The sequence below is a fragment of the Chinchilla lanigera genome, unplaced genomic scaffold, assembly GCF_000276665.1.
Source record: "Chinchilla lanigera isolate Chin_1 unplaced genomic scaffold, ChiLan1.0 scaffold00052, whole genome shotgun sequence".
Lineage (NCBI taxonomy): Eukaryota > Metazoa > Chordata > Mammalia > Rodentia > Chinchillidae > Chinchilla > Chinchilla lanigera.
In genome coordinates, this window is record NW_004955453.1 from 1,799,917 (window position 1) to 1,823,009 (window position 23,093).

Below are 23,093 nucleotides of genomic sequence, written 5' to 3' on the forward strand. Positions count from 1 at the left end.
CGCCGTGACCGCCGGGGGCGGCGCCCTCCGCAGCCGCAGTGGCCCGCGCCCCCGCCAGGAGCCATGGGCAACATCTCCTCCAACATCTCGGCCTTCCAGTCCCTGCACATCGTCATGCTGGGCTTGGACTCGGCCGGCAAGACCACCGTGCTCTACCGGCTCAAGTTCAACGAGTTCGTGAACACGGTGCCCACCATCGGCTTCAACACGGAGAAGATCAAGCTGAGCAACGGCACGGCCAAGGGCATCAGCTGCCACTTCTGGGACGTGGGCGGCCAGGAGAAGCTGCGGCCCCTGTGGAAGTCCTACAGCCGCTGCACGGACGGCATCATCTACGTGGTGGACTCGGTGGACGTGGACCGGCTGGAGGAGGCCAAGACCGAGCTGCACAAGGTGACCAAGTTCGCCGAGAACCAGGGCACGCCGCTGCTGGTCATCGCCAACAAGCAGGACCTGCCCAAGTCGCTGCCGGTGGCGGAGATCGAGAAGCAGCTGGCGCTGCACGAGCTCATCCCGGCCACCACCTACCACGTCCAGCCGGCCTGCGCCATCATCGGCGAGGGCCTCACCGAGGGCATGGACAAGCTCTATGAGATGATCCTCAAACGCAGGAAGTCCCTCAAGCAGAAGAAGAAGCGGTAATGCGCCGGGCGGCGTGGGGGAGCGAGCCAGTCAAACGAGGATGGGGTGGGTGGAGGATGGATGGATGGTTGGAGGACGGATGGATGGATGGATGGATGGATGGGGGAGCGACAACCCGCACCCGCGAACAAAGGCAGCGAACCAAAGCGATGCTTCGAATTTGTAAAACGCAGTCTCTGTACCCAAATGCAGAACTGGTGTCTTAACCGGGGTGTGCAGACTCCTTTACCAGCCCTGCTCTCCACCTGCCCCGCCCCCTCCCTGCAGCAGCTCAGGGGACCTTTTGTCTGAACGCCCGGAGCTTCGGATGGGGTGGGGGACCGGCGGGGAGTGGACGTGCGGGTCCGGCTGCGCGCCCTCTGGCCCCAGGTAGAAGACTCAGATGACAGAGACAAAGCGATTTCTTTCTACTCCAGGGCGGCCTGAAGTTCAGACTGCCCCGCCCCCGCGGCGGGGCCCCCTGTGAGTTACCTGAGGTATGCCGTCCCCAGAACCCCTGGGGTCTCCGACTGGGAACAGGTTGCGGTGGGGAGCGGGTGGAGGACTGCTCCTTACATTCAGAGGCTGTGGAAGCCGAATAAATTTTATGTCACGGGGCAGGCCCCTGTTGAAATTTCATTTGTCCTGTTCTGGGCCCAAAGGAGGTGGCGGTTTGGGCCATCAGAGGACCGCTGGGACCGTGCAGCAGGGCAGCCGGGCCACGGCGCTGCGCTGCTGGCTTCGGTGGGAATCGCTACAAAGATGCCCTTCTCCTGGGGCTTTGTGGTGGCTACAGAAGACCGGTGTTGAGAACTGCTTCGCAGCCTGGGATGAGACCTCGTCCAGATGGCTTGGAGCCTGTCCATGTGTAGGTCATTATCACACAAAAAACCAATAAAAATTAAGAGAAAAAACTGTTGGAGGTGGTGGCAAACGAAGCATTCACTGTCTGCAGAATAGTTAAAGGTGTTTAAAGGGCGAGAATCAGTATAATGTTGGATGGGGCGTGTACGCAGGTATAGGGACCTCTCTGTACTGTGTAATCGGCATAAATACCTAGACCCATATGTGTGGAATTTTAAATTCTCGTAGCCTACTGATTGGTTTGGGTGAGCACGCTAGCCACAGATGTGTGCTGAATTGCAAGATTTTTTTTTTTTTTGGCAAGGGATGTCTCTTGTAATACTAACCGCGTGGTGATGGGTTTTCAAACATATTTTTAAAACAACCCTTACAAAGGAATCCTCAGCTTAGAAATTGTCACCTTAGGAGAACAGATTTCTTAGCTCTGCCCTTTCCTGTCCCTTGACACTGCAAGTGGCGACATGTTCAGATTTCTAATTTGGCTCCCTGTGGCCTATCTGGTTTAAGTATTTCATTCAAAAGGTCTCGTTAGAGTATTTGACGTCATGCACCAAAAAAATAAAACCCCACCTTGTAGCAAAAGCCAAGCCGACCTCATTGCATGGATTTAGAAGCAAAGGGAAAGCGTTAAGAGTGAAGCTCTGCATTCATTCTTGTGGGAACTGGCCTAGGAGCCGGCCAGCACTTTGGACAAATGCAAACAAGGAGTGCTTGAGATAAAAGCAGGCGTGTGACGTCATGGTCACTGGTACTCAGGCACTTCGCAGTTTACTTGAAAGAGGCTTTGGAAAATAGATAAAATGAGAGAAGAGTAAAGACATATTTTTAATAATGTAATTTTAAAAATCCTTTATAATCAGGACTGCGTCTTGGTTTTGTGGAATCTGTCCTTTACCCTGAAACATAGTATCAAAAGGGAAACTTAAACTGGCTTTGTTTTTTTTATTTCCTCTCTGAAGTCATGCTTTCAGGTAGAATTTTGGACCCCTCCACACACAGGGCTACACGTTTATTTGCAAAGGAGGCCTGGGGAGAGCGGACGTGGTTATGCTGGAGCATGAGAGTTGGTCAAATCGCAAGCCCATGTGCATCGTCCATTACGCTGACAGTTCAGAAACCAGAAGCAGAAATTCTGGCTTCCTGCTTGAAACCCAGATCTTTTAGGAGATTTTTTTAAAAAAAGAAATCTAGCAGCCCATCTTCCTTTCCTCTTTTGTCTGTGTATTTGGTACCCCTCCAATGCCGGTCTTTTTTGTAGAAACTCAGTAGAGAAAATAGGTAAGCAGTGATAAAAAGCCTGTAGGATTTCAATTTACATATCGACAGCAACTCACTGACTTCTGAATGGGCTGGTCCCATCCTCTGCAGATTCTGTATAGAATTATTCAAAATATCCATCCTCCTTTATTTTCTTCACATGCAGCATTTTCTTAAGCACTTTGACATTTTGGTAGTTCCACACTATTGAGAGAATAATATATTTATTTTGTGACACTGCAGATGCCAAATACTGTAACCTTCTTGTGTGGACAAGACCTTGGTTCCAGGTCATGGTTCAAATCCTGTCGTGCTTCAACGATGATGCAAGATGGGTTTTTTTTGTTGGTTTTTTTTTTTTTTTGCATTATCAGTTTTTAAGGGTGCAGTCAACTGTTAGTAATTGTGCAGTAAAGTCAAGAGCCCTGTGGTGTATCAGCTAATGGTTAGAGTCGAAGTTGATTTCTGTAATGTTTGACCTAAGAACAGCCCATTTCATCTCTGACCCAACAGGAAGCTCGGAGAAAGTCACCTTGGGAGCCCCCTCTTGTCAGCCAGTGATTGGCTACGCCTTCTGCCCTTTGGTGATGAAATGGGTTCCTCACGGGAAGCTGGCCTCCCCAAGTGAGCTTTAGAAATGTTTTCTGATAGGCACAGGGAGGCCACCTTTGTCTCAGAAGAATTCTCTTCACAGTTTCCCTGTTATGGTGTCGGGACTGTCCCTCGGTTCCAGCTTTCTGTCTTACTGCTGTAATTCTCTGTCTCGGTCTTTCTTTTGTTCCCATCCCTTTTATAATGCATATATGATGCTGTGAACAAATAAATTATTTATACAATCAACAGTTGAGGACCTTTTCTGTGGCTGGCTTTGGTCTCCAGGCTTCTGCTGGGCGAGGGGGTGACGATTGGGTGTGGTGGGTTCTGGCATCTGATCTGATGGTGACAGTGTCCAGGGCCACTCTGAATGGTTGACCTGGAAGCTCAGGTGCCCTGTGCCTGGCACCCTCCTCTGTGCCTGTGGGAGTGCCACACATCCTACAGAAGAATGACCTCAATCCTTGGCCGGATTTGTTAGCCATTTCATGAATGATGCCTGGTTATGTAAAATGCAGCCCAGCACCGCTAGGGTCAGTCTTAGTAGAAATTACAAAGCCGCTTAGTATCTGGGTTGTGCCCACCCACGGAGCCCACCGGAAGCTCGCCAAGACTTGAGCCCTCTTCAACAGGAAACACGATAGAACCATTGTGCTGTCTACGTGCGCTGGGAAATACCCACTTTGAAAAGAAAATAGTTATGGGCCAGAACAGACAGGACCTTCAGCAGGTGCAGTGTGGGCACCCGGCTAATGTTAAACAACCTGTTTGACTGGGGGTGACCCACAGAGAGGGGAGCACACTGAACTCAGGCGCTTCCTAAGTAGTGGTCAGACGACTTTATGTCAACTGACTGCACTGTAAAACAGGCATTATGTAAAATGAACGATTATTTTATTAAAGTGGAAACAGACATGCTATGGTCCTTGCAGGGCTCTTCTGTGAGACAAACCGTTGCTCTCACCTTGGAAAAAAGGATGTTAGAAACAGACACATTGGCAAATATGTTTGTGGCTCTAGAAGTTTTTGTTTAGAAAGGGCAAGACTTTATCATTCATCTTGCTGCTGGAGCTGGTAGAAGCCAGATTACATCTGTCAAAGGGACACAGGGCATTTTAAGGCACTAAAACTCCAAAACTCTCAGCCATTTAGGGACCATGATGGCATCCTGTAAGTAAAAATATTGGAAATAAAAATAAAGATTGAAGCCGGGCGTGGTGGCGCACTCCTGTAATTGCAGCACTTGGGAGGCTGAGGCAGGGGGATTGCTGCGAGTTTAAGACCAGCCTGGGCTATAAAGTGAGCTCAAGATCAGCCTGAACTGCATAGCAGCAAGACCCTGTCTCAAAAAGACAAATAAATAAATAAAGATTGAAACCGTTTGTTTATGTGCAACCCAAATTTAACTTGTAATTAACAAATTCTTGGGAAAGCAGGTGGTACTGGAGACTTCACTGACCACTGTTTGCCCTGTTTTCCAGAAAAACGGCCACAGATGGCCACATCACTCTGACCTGAGCAGCTGAGGAGGCCGATTTTAGTCCTGAGCAGTCGCCCTATCTTCCCCAAGCTGAACTTTGCCCTCAAGGTTTTGAGTTTGCTTTTACAGGGTTTCCTCTGATAGACCACAAATTTCTGCCTCACTATTCTGACTCTGCATGCTCATCTCCAGAGCTTGAAACAGTCCCATTCCCGGCATTATAGATTGTTTTGATGTCACAATTAATGGAGCAAGGAGAGATAAAGTTATGGCCAAAGGGCTGGAGACAAAAGGTTTTAGGTGATTGAAAAAAAGTAAGAGAACAAATCCTTGATCCCACAGCTTTCTCCCTGTCCCACTAAGTACCGTCTCTCCCCTCTGCCCTGCATCCTTCCGAAGGTCAGATGCCCACAGCCTGGTGTTCGCCTCCCAGGAAGGAAACCCCTTCCCACCATGGCCGTCTGCAGGGGGCACCTCCTCCCTCTCAGACGGCCACCCCATGCACAGGGTTCACGTGTCCTTAATACAGTCCCCTCCTCCGGGCTCTGCCCGGCTGCGGTGAGACCTGTGTGGAACAGAACATGCAGAAATCAGAGCGGTGCTGTGCACTTTTGGGGCGCAGCGAGGGTGGGGCTGCCGCTGTTTCCCAGAGGAGCTTGCAGTTTGAGGGTTTCTGAGAAAGGAGCACGTTTTCTCCCCCAGGCTGAGAAGTGAGGGGGAAGGGGCTGCGTGGCTGAGCTCCACCCAAGCTTTTGGAATGTGAAATCACTGTCTGGGGTGCATGACGGGGGACCCTGCAGCTCTCCCCGTGAGCGGCACCGTGGGAATGCACTCTGCACAGAGCCGGACACAGCGTGAGACAATCAGCGGACACAGGTGATTTTAAAGTTGTGTTTAGCACAAGCTTGGGAGGACGTGTGTCTCGTTGGTGTTAATGAACTGAAATCACTTTGTGAAGCTCATCCAGGCCTACACTGTCTGCTTGTCTGTGTCACTGCAGTTCAGGGCACTGTGTGCAGCCATGCCTCTCTGCACTTCCAGAGGAGGAGACCGAGGTGAGGAGAACCTTAGCAGCAGGCCAGGGTGGTGCACAGTTCAAACGCAGGTCCCTTCCATTCTGAGGGGCCCTGGCTCTCCCAGCCTGCTGCTCTGGCACCTGGAAAGGCCTGCAGTGCACGGAAGCTGGGGCTCGGAGTCTAGGTGGAAGAGGAGGAGAGGCTGGTGCTGCTGGCCAACATTGCTGCCCTTGTGCAGATGACAGGGAGCTCCCCCACCTTCGCCCCTCCCAGGGCTCTGCTGACGTGCCCGCCCCACGCTGCACCCACCGAGTAAAGGAGGAGAAGTTCTGCCTGCATCTGACTCCACTCTCACTTAGTTCTGGCCCAAGGGTTCCTTCGGTTTGCAGCAGGGCTCAGCCTCCCTGTCAGGGCACTGTCCCCAGCAGATGAGCTCCAGGGGGTGGTGGCCCACACCCAGGGATGCACCCGACCTCTCCGGACCTCAGATCCCTGGACTTCTCCTGGAGGCTGAGGCTCACCGCCCTGCCCAGCCTCGGGTTGTTTTGGAGACAAAACGAGGTCATGGATGGGGAAGCACCGCCCTGGCAGGGCAGCCTGCGAGGCAAGTCTAGACACACAGGGAACACAGCTCCTCGGTGACCTCCCCAGGGCCCGCTCTGCCTGCTCAGCCTCCACCCGGCCTCTCCCTCTTCATTCTCGCTGATAAGCAGACTCCGGCTCACAGGGAGACACCAAAGGGGCTTTGCACAGGACGCCACCTCTCTGCCTATGAGATTCCAGACCCAGGCCTGCTGTTTGGAGTCCCAGGAAGGGACTCTCAGGAGAACAAGCGCCTTTCTATCAGACGTTTGCAGAATTCTCATTCTTCTAATGGCTCCTACTGATTGTTTTCATTTCCTTAAACACTGACTCCTCGAGCCATTCATTTCACCTGCCACGTCTCCTGAGAAAGAATACAGTTTCCATGTATAATTGAAAAGCCATCGTGGTAAGGCCTGGTAGGTAATGACAGTTGCTACAGCCTATTTCATAAATATGGGTTTGCACCCTTTGTTACGTATAGGAAATGCTGCTTTGCTGTGTAATTTGATGCGTGCCAGGATGATGTATTCAGCACAGAAAAAGTACTGCTAAAAATAATGCCCAGGGAAAATTGTGACACCAGTTATATCTATCAGGGATGATCCGCTCAGCAGAGGCTGGGGGAGATGTCTCTGCCCCCGTACTTGTCCTCAGAGGGCTGTTATTCTAGGCAGAGAATCGGGATTAACCATCAAGTGAGGCACTTGAGCCTCCGTTCACCGTAGAGAAACGTATCAATTCAGCCACGTGCGTGGTCGCCAGCGGGCGGGCCTTGGAGTGGAACTAGCGTCGTCACTGAGTGAGGCTTAAGTTGTCAGAACGCCAAGACTTCTCTCAGAAGCAGTGGCCATCCTGGGTTTGTTTCCCTCTTCACTTTTACAGAATGTTTTTCCTTCAGTACTAAGGCTGGAACCTAGGGCCTTTACACAGATCAACAGCCTCACTCCCTCCTCCATTTCTGAGACAGGCCTTTTGGCTAAGTCACTAAATTGCCCAGGCTGGGCTGGAACTTAAGATCCTTCTGCTTCAGCCTTCTAGAGCGCTGAGATTACAGGCCTGTGACGCCACACGCAGTTTACAGCATTTTAAAGCTTTTGCTCAGTCCCAGGGGGCCTCCCAGAGAGTGGTGAAAAGTCTCTAGAGAGGCCAGCAGCCCGCCAGGCCCTTCCTGCAGACGCCCTCCCGCTGGTCCCCTTCATTCTCACTGAGGTGTAGTCTCTGTGTCACAAGCGCACCCGTGTGCTTCTCCCCTTGTCTGCCCCTGTGGGCTGAGGCAGGGCGACACCACTGGTTCTTACCACATAGAGTGAAAACAGGCAGCTCCACGCTTCCACCCCCTCTGCAGAGCCAAGAGCCACAGATGCCCGGGGGACCGAGGTGCAAGACGGAGATGGCCTGGGGGAGCGCCTCTTGCAGGAGGCTGAGGGGCTTGGGTGGTACTGAGCCGTGATGTGCACTGGACAGAGCCCTCCACCGCTGCACCACGGAGACTGCAGAGTTCACAGTCTGCAAGGTGCAGCACGTGTGGCCCCCAGCACCGGCCACCAGCACGAGATCTCACCGTGCACAGCGGGCGGGTGGCTGCTGTGAAGCTGGCAACACTGAGCCTGTGCAGGAAAAACTGCCGCGTGTTTCTGGAGTCTGTCCTCAGAGGTCCTGTGCAGTCACCCTCTGTCCTGTCCTCGTAGCAGCGTGCACCTGTCCAGGGTGCCTGCCGCTCTTCCAGGAGTCCTCGGCACCAAGGACTGTGTTGCTCCGAGGTCAGCATCAGGCAAGGGCCAGTGCGTGTAAGTCTTATGTGTCCAGGCAGGTGTGTGTAAGCGCCCCGAACAAAGCCAGGCTCAGATTATTAAAGGAGTGTGGGGTATTCGTGAGCAGCAAGCAAGCTCACACCCTGCAGTTGCAGGAACAAGTTGGCCGGGTTAAGGCAACAGAAGTGTGTGCTCTTGTACATCCGGAAGCTGCACGCCTGAAACTGAGGTGCCCTGAGAGTTGGTTCTTGCTGGAGGCCCCATGGAGGATCTGCTCGCTGCCTCTCTGCAGCTTCTGTTGGCCTCTGGCAACCTGGGTGTCCCTCGGTTTGAAGATGCATCTCTCCATATTTGCCTCCAGCTTCACCTGGTCTTCTCTGTGTGCCTTCAGGCTTTGTCTTGTAAGACGCTTATATGGTATGGTGATGCATGACACTCATCCTAACACTCTGGGAGACTGAGGCGGGAGGACTGCAAGTTGGAGCACAGCCTGGAAACTTAGAGACTTAGTAAGACTCGTCTCAAAATAAAAAATAAAAATGGGGTGGGAGTGTAGATCAGTGCCGATGTCCTGGGTTCTATCCACAGTACTGAAAACAAAACAAAGCAACAAACAAATAAACAAAAACAAGACCCTTGTCAATGCATTTCGGGTCCATGGAAAGTCCTGATATCAAGCTTTAATGATCTTTTCCCACTTAATTCACATTCCCCCCGAAGGGGTGGTCAGCCTGAGCAGCGGTACACTGCTGTGATGTCAGTCTTCCTTCTGGCTTTGGTTAGTCTATGCATTTGGATGCATAGCAGCCAAAGTTTGGTGGAACGGCAGGGAGCTTACTCCCCAACCTTCTCAAAATCTCAAATTTGCGGTCCCCGAGACGCCGGCCAGATGCTGTCACAGAAGCTGCAGTCGTGATGGAGGAGGTGAGTGGGGTCCACACAGAAGCATCACGACGTGGGCTGCAGCCGTGGCTCAGACACTGAAACTGCAACAGAGCACACTTCATTGTCTCATCATGAGTTTTTCAATCGGAATTTCACTTACACCACTTTATAACACAGGCTGTAGGAAGAATTATTGACAAGAGGGAAATCCGTGTGGAGAAGTAGGTCATATGCTCTTGACTGAATTTGGTTCTTTCCCAATATTTGAGTGTTGAGCGTAGAGTCTCTCGTTTCATCTCTCTAATCATTAAAAACCCCTATGCCTCGTGTGGTTGTGGCTTTGCCATCATCCAATGAGCCTCCATGGGGGGACCTCAGATGTCCCTGTCCTAGCAGGACACTAGCAGTGCTCTCAGTGAGTCTTAAACATGGCAGACACAGCCTATTGGGGAGCTGCGGGAAGTTACGCCAGGGCCTCTGAATGGGCGAAGGAAGCATCTGCTGCTACCTGGTGTCCAGGCTGAAGCCATGCTAGGGGCCCACGTGTCTGCATGGAGGACAGAGCAGCCGCCTGGGGAAAAACAGAACAGTGGTGCCAGCAGGAAGATTCTGGAGTAGCTTTGGGGTTGGCAGTTGGGCCAGGTCACAGAGGCAGCAAGCTTGAAGGGTGGCTTTTAGGGGGTCATCAGAGGAGGAACAGACGCTAAAGGGCCTTTGAAATCTGCTGAGGTCAGAACCCCCTTAGGCTGGAGGGTGCCCAGGACTCTCCAGGAAGTCTAGCATATGAATAATAACAGCCACTGTTTATTGAGGTCACAATCTATTCAGGAACTCGCTAAACACTTTGTTTTTTTATTGGGTTTCATCTTCACAGCACCCCTAGGAGATGGCGAATGAGTCAGAGCTCGCTCGGTTATGAGAAACAAACTCGGTCAAACCCCAAATGCGGCGCCTTGGAAGTGTGTTGAGGCTGCTTGCAGTACTGGAGGGAGAAACACAGAACTCGAAAATGGGAGCGGGTCACCCTCAGCCCAACTGACCTCTGTTTCCCTCTACATGTAAGCTGCTTTTCCTTCTGTTGTTGGAAGGTCTTTGTACCACAGAACAGCAAGCAACACCAGCTTCCACTTCGAGGTTGCTCTGTTGTGACTGGAGCAAACCCTGGAGAAAGACTCTGCTCACACAGCTGACGCGCAGGATCCAGGCCCGGCCAAGCCCTGGCCAGAGGGCGACCCATCTAGGAAGTGAGATCGAAACATACTGTGAGCGCTTAAAGGGTGAACTTGAGTCATTTGTAGGAAAATGGGTGCACCTTAAGACCATAGCGTTAAATGAAATTAATCAGCCACACAAGCTTAAATATCACATGGTGTCTCTGACCTGAGAAACCTAAGGTATAAATAAAGAGCAAAGTAAAGATAGGTAATGGACAGACGAAGATGGTTCCTTCTCAGAGGGGAGGGGGATCAAGCGATGAGGGGAAGGGGCCGAGGGGAAGGGCAAGAATGAAGAGGAGTGAAGCTGGGTGAAACCCCTGCACCAGCTCCACACCAGGAACGTAACCATCCTGCACCGAGAACATGGGCTGATAAAACTAAAAACCAGAACAAAAAATATGATCATGAAAGACACATTGCCATTAATTTCCCTCCAAATCCCCCCCTTGCTTCAGACACACTTCTCCCATCTTTCTTGCCACTTTCTGAGTGAGGTAGTTCTGGAAGACTTCTTAGTAGGTGTGCTGTCCTGGTTGCCTTAATGTCCTGAATCCACTAAAAATGTTTCTCTTTATGTCGGTTTGTCTTTGGGGAAGAACCGGAAGCAGCACAGTGCCAGAGCCAGTGAATGTGGGGGATGAAGATGCACAGCAGTGTTTTTACGGGCTGTCTTTCTGTTGTTGGCACGTGGCAGTAGCATTCGCTGCATTTTTCATCACGCCTGACGAGGATACTCAGGAAAGAGCACTTCCAGAGCTGCTTCAGAGTGGCAAGAATGACGGGATCAGTGTATTTGAACCTAGGGGGCAGTATTTTTTGAAGGGAATCAATGGCAATTTGTCTTACAGTAATACAGTCTTTAAACTTAAACATTCACATTCACCATATGCTGTGATTACCCTTGTAGGCTACTATAGGGAGCCCTTCCCAGCTCTCATCACAGCCCGGGAAGTTTATATTTGTGATCCCTTGAAAAATTACTGGAATCCTAGCGAGTTAATTCCAATCTACCACTTCCAGTGCAACCCATGTCGAGAATAAAGACACTAGGGCATATTTGTAGTTATGGGGAGCCAAGGGGTCCTAAGTCCAGCCATGATGATGGCCATCAGGAACAAAGGCCTCGACCCAGGGGGGAACAGGGTTTTATTCATTCATGAAGAAGGGAGTGGCTTGCGGATGAGTGACTGTGAGAGTGGCGGGAAGCAGGTGAGTGCCCTGAGCTGGGCTAGGTAGGAGGCCTGAAATCACCTCTTCCATATGTAGGAGAAGGATCTGCAGAAAACGTAATCTGCATAACACAATTGAGACAGTATCTAATGTTTTGGGATCCGTGCTTCAGCTGTGCTGTGTAATCTCTGAAGCCCCAGGAAGTCATAGCCTCTATCCCGAGGCTCGATCCCAGCCAACAGCGTAGAGCATTGGCTCACACATCCCGCCTCATTTCAGGTGTCCAGGGAAACACGCCTGCCATCTCCGAAGACTACCATCAGCACCTGGGCTGGACCGATGTGCATTGCTTCAAGCCAACTGAAGGGATAAGGAAGGGTCCCAGCCAGCTCTGTACATATCAGTACAGGGAAATAGGGTCAGGCTCAGCCACAACGGAGACAATCGCTCCTCCTTCAAGGAGAGTGGCCCAGGTGTCCTCCCCAGGCTCCATGCCCATCCTGCGAAAGGTTGGTCTGTCACAGCAAGACGGAGGGTGCTACAAAATGCACGGTACAGGTGGTGACAATGAGCCTCTCATGGATGAGGTGTGAGACTTGCTGAACCTCTGTGGTTTCCTTGTTATTGGGCCCGGTGGACTCCACGGCTCCTCTTGGATCTGAACCCAGTCACGGTACTGTGCAGCCCAGTGCCAGCCTGGTCTTCCAGGCAGAGGCTCACCTGGGACCCGCTGAGGGGTGAATGGGTGAGGGCCAGAGTGAGGTTCACAACTGTCACACTGGATGACGTGGGCGCATATCAGCTTCCTGCTGCTGCAGCAGCAAATCCCCACAAACAGCTTGGCTCGAAATAGCACAATCTTATTATCTGGCCGTTCTGCGGGTCCCAGGGCCCAAACCACAGGGCTATACTCAAGGTCTCACCGGGGCTGCTGCTCCAGAGACTCCCAGGAGAATCCAGTCTATGCCCTTTCCTGGTTCTAGGGTCACCTGTGTCCCTTGGCTACAGCGTCGGCCTCCATGGGCACGGCACATCTTCTCTGACTGTGATCCTCTTGCCTCTCTCTCTTGAGAACTTGGTGACTGAACTGGACCTTCCAGATAGTTCAGGGTCATCTCCAGGGTAGGGTGTAGCCACATAAAGTCCTGCTTTTACAGGTCCTGGGGATTAGGATGTGATATCCTTGGGACCGTTATTCCGCCCTCTCTACACCTAGCCCTCCGGAGCAGAGGTTACCTGAAGGCCTTCTCTGTGGCCGGGTTAGGGTTAGGGTTAGTCTTAGTCTGTTGCTAGAGGCAAAAACCTGAGCTGCATACTCGATAGAGACAGAGGGGAAGTAGAACATGATGAAACGTGTGTAATTCCAGCACTCTGGGAAGCTGAGGCAGGAGAATTACCAGTTGGAGCCCAGTCTGGATCACTTAGGGACTTAGAGGGACCCTGACTCAGAAGAAGAAACAAGAAAGGCTGGAGATGTAGCTCAATGCAGAGGCTCTGTGTTCACCTCCAGGGCCCCCCCACGGTGCCTGCCTTTGCTCAGTTTCTACGGAGGGGCTTCCACTGTGTAACTCAGAGAAGGTTGCATTACAGGGCAGGAGACCTTGCGTGAGAAGTGGGTGGAGCTCCTGAACAAGAAGCGGGATGCCAGGGCTCTGCTTGTTCTACAACCAAGGGCTATCCAGCTCACCAAGCCAGCCCTGACACCCACCCAGACTCCAGAGAAAGCCATCGATCGACCCTTCATGACCCAAATATCTCCCGAAGGTCCCACCTCCTCTCCAGCGCTGTGAGACTGGGGATCAAATTTCAGCCGGAGTTCTGGTGGAGACAAGCCGCACCCCTGCAGTTGCCGGATCCTGGGGAGGCCTCTGGGTGGAGGGGTACGTGTCTCAGCAGAGGGGATGGGAGGGGCTGGGTGTCTGTGTCACTGCAGAGGTACAGCAGCTGTAGGCAGTGCGATGGCACTGGTTTTGAGGGCAGTCAGGAAGGGCTGCAGGAGGATGCCCGAACCTGCAAGAAGGAGGGCAGCAGTGAATCCCGAGCAAGTACAGCACAAAGCAAGCTCCCTGCTGACACCCCTGCAATGGATGGAGTGCCAGTCATGCCCCAGACCTCAGGGTCAGGTGTGGACTCAGCGTGCATGGAATGCTGACCCCCCGCAAAAGACATGCCCTGTCCCACACCCTGTGCCTGTGAATGTGGCGATATTTGGAAACAGTCTCAAGAAATAGAATTAAGTTTCCTGTGATAATCACAGATTTAGTGTGGGCTCTCAGCCCGATGACGGGTATCTCAGGAGACGCAGGAGAGGAAGATCTGAGAGGCAAAGGCACAGAGAAAATGGGCAGGTGGACACGGAGTAGAAATCAGAGGGACACAACTCCTGGCCAAGGACTGCAGCGGCCGCCAGCAGCTCAGAGAGAGCAGGGCCCGGATTTCTCCTCCGAGCCTGTGGGAGGAGCCAGCGCTGCTGACCCTTTGTTTTGGGCTCCTGGGCTCCAGATCCACAAGACATCGCAATTCTGCTTCTTCACGCCAGCAGGATGTGGTGATGTGCTGCGGCACCGTCCTTGGAACCATCTCCCGCTCCATGCTGGCTCTCGTGCTCCCCTGCTACCTGGAGGTTCTCAGCAACCTTTCCTGATGGTATGGAGATAGAACCCAGCTCTGCCGCTGAGCTCCGTCCCCAACCGTTTTTGTATTTTAATGTGAGACAAGGTTTCTCTAAGTTGACTGGCCTACGCTCCAACTTGCAATCCTCCAGCCTCAGCCTCCTGAGTGGCTGGGTTTACAGATGTACATTATTGTTCCTGACCTCTTAGTGACTTTTTTTTTTTTCCAGTACCAGGAATCGAACTCACGACCTCATGCTTGCCAGGCACCTGCTGTGCCGCTGAGCTAAATCCCCAGCCCCTCTTAGTAACTTTTGGATAAGCGGTTCACAGTTTTAATTTGCTCTGGGTTCCACAAATGACATAGCTGGCCCTGGGCTTAGGTATTTCAAGCAATAATAAGACTGCCCCTCCCCCAAGCCTGCCTGTCTGTGTCTCTTGAGAACGGCAAAATGGCTCTGTGACTGCAGTGTCAGGGCCCTGCAGTGTTCTACCCCAAGGGCCCCTTTCCGTTCTCCCAAGCCCGACTTAGGAGTTACTCTCAGGATTTACTTTTTAGTTCTCCCAAGCAGCCCAGGTGTCTGCCAGTGTTTACCTGGAGATGGCCTAGGTCATCGTTGAATATGACAACTTCAGATGCATCCTGGGAACTCAGGTTTCTTGTTTCTGCCTTGTACCCAAGACCCAAGGCCCAGGCTGGGTGGGAACCGGAGTCTCTCCTGCCTGCGCCTGTGTGCTGAGTGACGCAGGGCCTCAGCAGCACATGGTGTCCCCCCCTGGAAGCCCAGACAGCACCGCCTCAGTGTTTGTGGTGGTGGTTGTCATTTGTTGAATAAAAGCTACAAACCCTCCCTTTCTGTTGCGGGAGTGACAGGAAGTCTTTACATAAGAATCAGTTTTGGGGATGACTACCCTGCTCGCTTGAGCTTGGCTCCTGAGTAGAGTGGCTTTTCTTGAGCTCTGCCCAGGAATTTGCCATGACTGGTGACAAAATTAGCCACTGCTGCTTTTCCTGACTCAGGGACATGTAAAGCAAGCCCTGCCCTTCCGAGTATAACATGCCTTAAGAGGAGGATGCCTCATTGCTCTGGATACAAAGAGAAGAAAGATGTTATAAGCATGTGACAGACACAGGCTAGGTCACCCAGGTGGACATAGTAGGTGTCACCTGGCCAAGCTTCGGGAAGCCTCATTTGGGCCGCTCTTCTGCCCAGCGCATGCCAGTGTGCCTGGAATGATTCTTGGTAGGGCTCATGCCACCATGGAGTCTCATCAGCAGTTCCAGAATCTTTTTAGACAGACAAAGACAGAAGGTTTTTCTCTAGATCCGTGGTATATTCAGTCTTGAAGAAGCCTCAATTTATATCCTGCAGGGCCCTGGTGGAATGATTCTTGCAGGCTAAGTGGCTCCAGTGTGCGGGCAACAGACTTCTTGTAAACTGGGCCTATAACGGGCTGGAGATTTGTGAAAACCCCACACAGAAAGCCTGACGGTGACATGTGTTTTCCTAGAGTTGGCCCACACAGAGATAGAAATCTGAAGAGCAGACATGCGCCCGCCATTGTGAACTGGGAGTCAGAGATCAGTTGGGCTGTCAGGGCAAAGAGAGGGTGGGTGAGCTCAGGAAACACGCAGCTCTAAACTCCTCTGCTTCTGCACCGTCATGACCAGACCCACTGGACCAGATTCTTCAACGCAACCTTTGACTCTGGCTCCCATGGCAACCCTACTTACCCGTGGGCTTTGATGTAAAATGAGAATCTCCTCCACTGTTATCCCTGCCATTTGCCTTCATTTGCTGAACGTGAGTCCTCAGATCTTCCAACTGTCAATTACATGTCCTGATTCTAGGCTAGAATTTAATCAATACTTTCTTATTAGGACAAGTGCTTACCTGTGGCTTGCTGCGCCTAGTAAGTAAAATATTTATGACCAGACAAACCTGTTTTCTCTTTTCTGTCACTGCTCTGTTACAGCCTCCCCACCAAGGCTCACTTCCAAAGCTGATCCATTTGGAGTACAAGGTGCAGAATCCACATTCTCATAATCTTGAGGGTACTTAGGATCTAGGAATCAAAACTTCAGATCAGTCGCATGCATTCTCTCCTAAATGCGCCTTCTTCACTCTTCAGGTGAATGCCATAAATAATAGAAATGTCTTCAAATTTGGGCACATAATAAGCACAGGTGCTCGGGGCACAGGGTGGTAGGTGGTCACAAGCTTTCCCTGAGAGAGTGCTCCCTCCAGAACAAGAGAGCACAGACCGTCAGTGCAGCCCCCACGGGGTCCTGATCGCATCTCACAGAGATCTCTCCGTCTGCGGCTCTGTAGGCTGGAGGTCCCCTGGGGGCAGTGTCTCTTTGTTATTTTATCTGTATCTTCTGCCTTAGTGAAGAGTTGGACTTGGCGCAGAAGCCTCTGACTGCCCTGGCAGTCCCGCCCTGGCCCGCCCTCCTGAAGTCACTTCTGCCCCTTAGCACCATCTCAGCTAGCAGAACTCTAGCCGCCACCTCTCTCTGCGTCTCATCTGTCTGGACCAGCTCGTCCACACTGTGACTTCACTTTATACACTGCGCCTGACTCCCCTGCGGCAAGGATGCGTGCTCTTCCCTGGCCGCGGGAGGACAAGCAGCAGTCACGGACGAAGCGCCCCCTCCACATCGCCCGCCGTCGGGGAAACAGCCACAACTTACGACCTTGGGCATCAAAGCCAGTTAAGTCATTCCTGGTGCCCTGTGGAGCAGCGCTACAGCCCAGATGTACATGCAGGCTCAGTGTCCCTTACCCCAAATGGGACGAGAAGGGATTCTGCACTTTTACTTTTAGAGCTCTGGAATTCTGACACATGCATCATGAGATGCCTTGGGGAAGGGACCCAAGTCTACACTTGAAACCACGTATCATGCACACATGATACACATGAAAACATGTCATGTACACGTTGTTGGGCTGTGACCAGGTCCCCTGAGTCCGGGGGCAGAATTTTCCCTTAGAGGCATCATCTGGACTCTCAAGAAGTTTCCGGTTTTGGAATATGTTGTATTTGGCAGTTTTTGATCAGTGAGTCCCCTTTGCAGCGCAGATAGGGTGCCAGCTGCCGGCAGGACCCGGGGGTTGGCTCCCTCTGCAGCCACTTGCTGGAGGGGGGCTTCCTGGGTCTGTGTCCCAGGATGCTCCTGGCCCTAGAGCAGGACTGGGGGTGGGGGAGGAGCACCCATCATGGCGGGGGCAGCGGGGGCCGAGGGGACCTCTCCCTGCTTCGTGGGACATTTCTGAGGTGTTTTCTACCCAGCTTCTCTCAGGGGCACCAGCAAGACTGACTGCTGTTGTGCCCCACGAAACCTGCTTGTTCCTTTTCAGCTTTATGTCCTCTCCGATGTCCTTGCAGAGCACTGCCTGAGTCACCTTCAAAAGAACCGACCAGCATCCAGAGCCTGGGGATCCAGACTAACACCCAGAGAGGAGGTTGGGGTTGCTGAGCAACAAGCAGTAAAGATGGGAGTGGAGTCCAAGCGTCCACCGCACCACTGCACCACACTGGCACACACACCCTGGCCCCAGCAGGGATGGAGAAAAGCAGGCCCCTGTCGATTGGCAGAATAGCAGCTCCCCCAGAATATCCCCATCACAACCCCCAACCTGTGAATACATGTGTTACGTGGACAAGGACAATTAAGGTTGGGGATAGTTAAAGTTACTAACCAGCGACTTTAAGATGAAGAGAGGACCTTTTGCTGGCTTTGAAGACAGGGGAATTCACAGAATTTTACAGCTGAAAACACTAGAAAATGGGCACACCCTAGCGGAACTCAGGGGGCCAGGGCCAAGCTGACGTCTGGTTCTATCCCAGCGAGACCTGTGTGGAGTTTCTAACCTCCACACGTGTCAGATGACAAACCTGGGTTTCACCCACTAATCTAGTGGCACTTGCTTGTCGCAGCCATCAGAGACCAGAGCAGCCACTTCAGGAAGCTGGCACCAAATCTCACCTGTGTTTTATGAGTGCAACTCAGCTTTATTTTTGTCATGAGGGTTTCTCTCAGCTGTACCACAGAAGATCTCAGAGAGGCTCGTGGACATGGAGGGAGGAAATTTGTTCTGAAAATGCAAGCCTGACACTTTTACTCCTTTCCAAGGCAGGCTCCCAGCAGGCTTTGCAGACACCTGCATGCCGACCTGCATGGGCGTGCAGTCACCCAAGGGCTGAGTGTCTCTGCAGCGAAGCAGCTCTGCACCCCAGCGCTCACCTATCCGGTGAACAGACACGCAAACAATAAACCTTTTGCAGCCCTGGGCATGCAGTAAACAATCATGAGCAGGGGAGAGGGGAGCGGGGCAATTATTCATCCAGGAGCAGATTTTTAATGATGCTTGAGAAGAATTTTTCCTTGAGGACTGGAGGAAACAGGAGCACGTGTCTGTCTGACTGTGTGGGGACTGGGGAAGTGCACACTCGGCTTTGGAAATCCAACCCCAAGAGGGTCGCCTTGCCAAGCCCGAGACCGGGTGAGACTTTGGGATTTGGGGTGAGAGCCGAGAGCTTGGGCCCAGGAGTGCTGTTCAGGGAACCGTGAGGCTGGCTGCTCTGGGCCCACCTGCTGTGTCACACTAGGAAACATCAAGGTCCTCTGAACGTCCCTGCCCAGCCCCCAAGCAAGGGGCAGTTGGGGACGGTGGGGGTCCTGCGGGAGTGGAGGCAGGGGCTTCTGAAGGGAGCGGTGGCTGGCTCCTGTGCATCTGCTCACGTTCCCATCCAGTGGCCCCCACTGTGCTCCAAGCATGGCTCTTGGTATTCACACTGCAAGGGTGAGCCAGGCCTGGTATCCTGGAGGAGGCTGCAGACAGAGCAAAATCAAGCACGAAGCAGCATGACGTGTGTAGCCCCGGGAAACAGCCAGAGACGGAGAGGCGCTCAGAGGCCAGTGCCTGGAAAGCTCCCTGGAAGAGGTGACAAGACAGATAGCACGGTGGGGGCGTGGCCTATGGGAAAACTCCCCTCCACTCCCTGGAACCGGGGCAACGCCCCAGGACCAATCCTTGACCTTTGTCCTAAGGCCTGCTACCCAAAGGCAGAGATAAAGAAGACAAAGAGCCCTAGGCCCACCTTGGAAGATTCCCAAGTTGCAAACCAAGACTCATGCCTGCCAGACTGTCAGGCATGACCTACAGTAACCTTCTCCCCCAGCATTCACTGGGCCTAAACACCCTGTCAGTCACACTGTCAATCATGCTCTGAAAGGCCCAATGGGAGGTGCCGAGACCTGGGGCAACATCTTAAATTCTTTTTTTTTAAATTTTTAAAATTCTATTTTAAAGAGAGTAGTACAGGAGAAACAAACAAACAAAAAAAGAGAACAGTAGCAGCATACCAGTATCACGAACATAAACAAATCAAAGCAAAAACATTCAGGGTCTCAAGATACAGGGTCTCAAGACAAATTAATACAAAAAAAACCAGTGGTTACATTGCATATCACTATCCTCAACTACATTGCTCGGATTATCAGATGTAAGAATGAAAGATTTCTCAAACCATTAAAGAGAATAAGAAAATAATTCTTTGATAAAACATTGAAGATAATATAGAGTTTCACTACACAAGATGGTAGGAGTTCACTATTGTAATTCCATTGCATATTGTTACCTTCAAACCAGTTGCTCAGACCACCAGACACAAGCGTGCAAAGTCGATCAGAACATAAAAAATTGTGAGAATTAACTGTTCATTTCAACATACCATCAGACAACAGCAATACAGTCAATGCAGCTATTCATATACATATATTTATGTTTTGCCTTCTTTCTTTTTTATTCTTTCCCTCATCCCAGTCATGCCTTCCTTTGAGCAATTTCTTTCCCTTTCCCATCTTAAATTCTTAAACTCAACGTATTCAGCACTTGTGCCATTTTCCTTTCTGCTGGCGCGAACCCACTCCCTTTGAACACACCATCACCTGATTAAACTCCATTAAACTTTGATGCTTTTTCCTTACTGTCATGTGCCACATCCAGGTGTTTGCTGTGCACAAGAACCCAGAAACCCATTCAGGACCCCATCATCCATGGCAACGGTGCCATGGGTGCCGATGTCCACAGGAATCTGCACCTCTGGGCACATCTGGATAGCATCTTCTTCTCTCTCCATGCATCTGCCTCCCTATGATATTGTCTTCTGTGTCCCCTTCTAAAAGGTGGTGTCTCCATTTTACTTTGGCCAGAGCACCTGCCTTCCCTCTTCTCTAAGTCACTGAGGCAGAGGTTAAGGTTACTGGGTGACCTCACAGCTCAGATTTAGTGCCCCAGCAAGATATCTGTGCAGCATTCCCAGGTTGGAACATTGGGTACACTCAGAGAGTGGCCCACAGGGCAGAACAGAAGGGCCAGTTGGAAAGGACAGCCATTTGTAGGTGTGCGTAGATCTTGTGTGGGTAGGAGGGGGCAGTGACAACCAGGGCAATCGAGGATGGGGAGGAGAAGCAAGCTCCCAGGAACAATCAGAAAGAAGAAAGCAGACCCAGAGGCTGTGAGGCCACACCCAACTGGCTCCGGGTTGTCTCTGCTGTGACCCCAAGTGGCAGAGGGATGACCTCAAGTGCTGGTGCAGGCCAGCTGTAGAGAAGGGGTGGGAGCACAGGCTGGAGGCTAATGTCACACTGGTAGAAGTTTAAGGACTGCCAGTAGGATGTCACCCATGGTCCAGGATGGATAGGTGCCACCTGGAGGAGAAGCTGGTGGCCAAGACTGGGCCCCACAGGATGAATGAAGTAGCTGGCATCCAGATTTGTCCCTCAGTGGGCAGACTCAGGAACTCTGTCTCCTCAGGGGCTGGAATGGTCCCTTACCGCATCGCCGTGGACTAGCTTGCAAGAAGTGCAGCTGTCAAGTGGATTGAGTGGGAAGAATTCCCTCCTGGGCAGGAAGGGAGCATTTCAAGCCCAGTGTCTACTCGAAGGCTTCCTTGGCCATATTAACACGCCTTTACAGTAACAGCAACTTCCGGTTGGTTTGCCCCTCGAGGTAGTTTGTCGGGTCTCCGCTCTGACTCATTATATTTACTTTAATGTTTTATTGTACATCTAGAAAACTACATTTCTAAGTTCTAAAGGAGTCCTGTAAGGGAATTCAGGCTTTAACTGTTAACTCCAACATGCATATTTACATATGCATTAGGGAGTTCTATATTTCTACTATTTCTGCTGTTACTCATTAAAAATCCTATTAAAGATTATGCCCTATAAATAACTAGTTTAAATTTATTTATTTTAAAGAAATAGCCTCAAGTCCTCTAAAAGATAGGATGTTCTTTAAAAACTGATAAGAATTTTGGGATTCATAAGCTAGTAGCAAGTTCAATTAAAATAAAAGTAAAACCCCTCAAATACGCATGTATGCACTAGTGAAGTTTTATACACACGCAGTAAACCTGGAGAAAGCTGTAAGTACCAAGGGGAGAATACCTCCAGCTGGTCCTTATGTGCCTATGGAGCCTGGCTCTGTTGGCTACTACTTCACAGAGTCCCCTCACAGGGACTCCTATACATTATGCAGGAACCCAACCCTATCCAATAAGAGTGAACTTTGTAAAAGTAGAAATAATATTTTCCTTTCAGAGCTACCACTGAAAGTTTCCTGGACCCTTAGTTGCTCATTAAAGGATTTTGGTGGTAGTTCTAGCCAATTTGCTCACTACTGGAAAAAATAAACTGGGACAAGGGTGAAATGGAATCTGAATTTTGGGGACACCTTCCCTGCTTGGATATCTGAACTCTGAGACTCACCCCCAGCTTCAGGTCCTTGTGGAGCCCAATCCATCAGCCACACAAAGCTTTTCCTTCCCACATCAGCAGGCACTGGCCAGCCAACGCTCCTCCTGTCTTCTTGTGGTTGGATTTCTTTGCAGTGAAGTCTGGAGTCCCTGCGGAGGTGTGGGCTCCTTTGGTCTGTGTGGAAAGGGAAGCTGCCCAACAAGTTCTTCTTGGTGAATTCTCAGAGGAACCGAGCCAGAGAGAGGAAGGCAGAAAGTCTACAAGAATTTAGGATGTGCCGGCACTCTCACTGTGGATAAACAAGCCAGTCAAGTTTTCAGTGTCTCTGATGATTTTTGCACAGCCTGCAATGTTTGGGCTTGGCAGGGGAGGAGCACAAGGGCTTCTAGACAGAAGATCCCCCTACTGTCCCCCACCCATCCCAGTGTCAGGACAGGCCTGGAGGAAGGGGTCTATGTGCACAAAGACCTGGATCTTGCTCCTGTGCTGGCTGGATTAATAAATGATGAATGAAACTGAACCACCAAGAATTGGCAAACTGGAGTCTTGGATGGCAAATTCCTGCAGATGACTGATACAAAGGGGTGAAAATAGCATTGATTTAAAAGTGGTTTAAGATAACTGAGATGACCAGGGTGGTATTTAATAGCAAGTAAAATGGAGACTGAAAAGTATCATAGATTAATTTTTAGCTCTCAGCAATGAACAACCAGATTGTATTGTGGATTGCATGACTTAGATTTTTGAGCGGAACTTTGCAGTGTGTTTCTCCATTTGAAAGTGTCACAAATACCAAGTGAAGAGGTTATGGCTAAGAAACTAAGGTGCAAGACCATAAAGTAGTAGAATTCTGCATCCGGCTCTGGACCTTGAACACAGTTCACTCTCCACTGGCCCAAGCTTCAGTTAGATGTAGCAAATTTAATTGTGTCATTAGTTTTGATCCGTGCCAGCAGGCTGCCTCCTCCAGACAGTGCATTTCTTGGGCAGATTGTATTTTTGAAGTTCCTTTGAGTGCTCAGAGAAGGAAATGAGAAGCTCTAGAATTTAAGTGATATGAGATAATATGTACTTAACTATTCCTAGTGTGTCGATTAACAATTCTTCAAGTGAAGGTCTGTGAATGGGAGACTCTCTGCCTTGGTGATAAAATGTTTTATTTTGTCCTTACCCTTGAATGATGATTTATCTAAATGTATTTCAGCTGACAGCTCTTCTTTGGCCATCTGACTATGTAATTCCATTATTCCTTGGCTTCTGTTGTCTGTAAAGA

General features: G+C 50.9%; 1 protein-coding gene and 1 long non-coding RNA gene across 2 annotated transcripts; one reads left to right on the forward strand and one right to left on the reverse strand.

Annotated features, from left to right (window-relative positions):
* Arl4c (ADP-ribosylation factor-like 4C) lies at positions 1 to 3,582 on the forward strand (the record flags this gene model as incomplete). The annotated part of the gene is given in 1 exon segment (XM_005395330.2): positions 1 to 3,582. A coding segment is annotated over 1 exon segment (579 nt). The 3' UTR covers positions 643 to 3,582.
* A 5,257-nt stretch (positions 3,583 to 8,839) lies between these two features.
* Positions 8,840 to 22,101, reverse strand: LOC102030494. Its single transcript, XR_262706.2, has 6 exons — positions 21,833 to 22,101; positions 15,996 to 16,119; positions 15,788 to 15,905; positions 13,212 to 13,450; positions 10,094 to 10,290; positions 8,840 to 9,154 (listed from the first exon to the last, which is right to left on the reverse strand). It is a non-coding gene; the product is annotated as an uncharacterized LOC102030494 (long non-coding RNA).
* Positions 22,102 to 23,093: the final 992 nt, after the last annotated feature.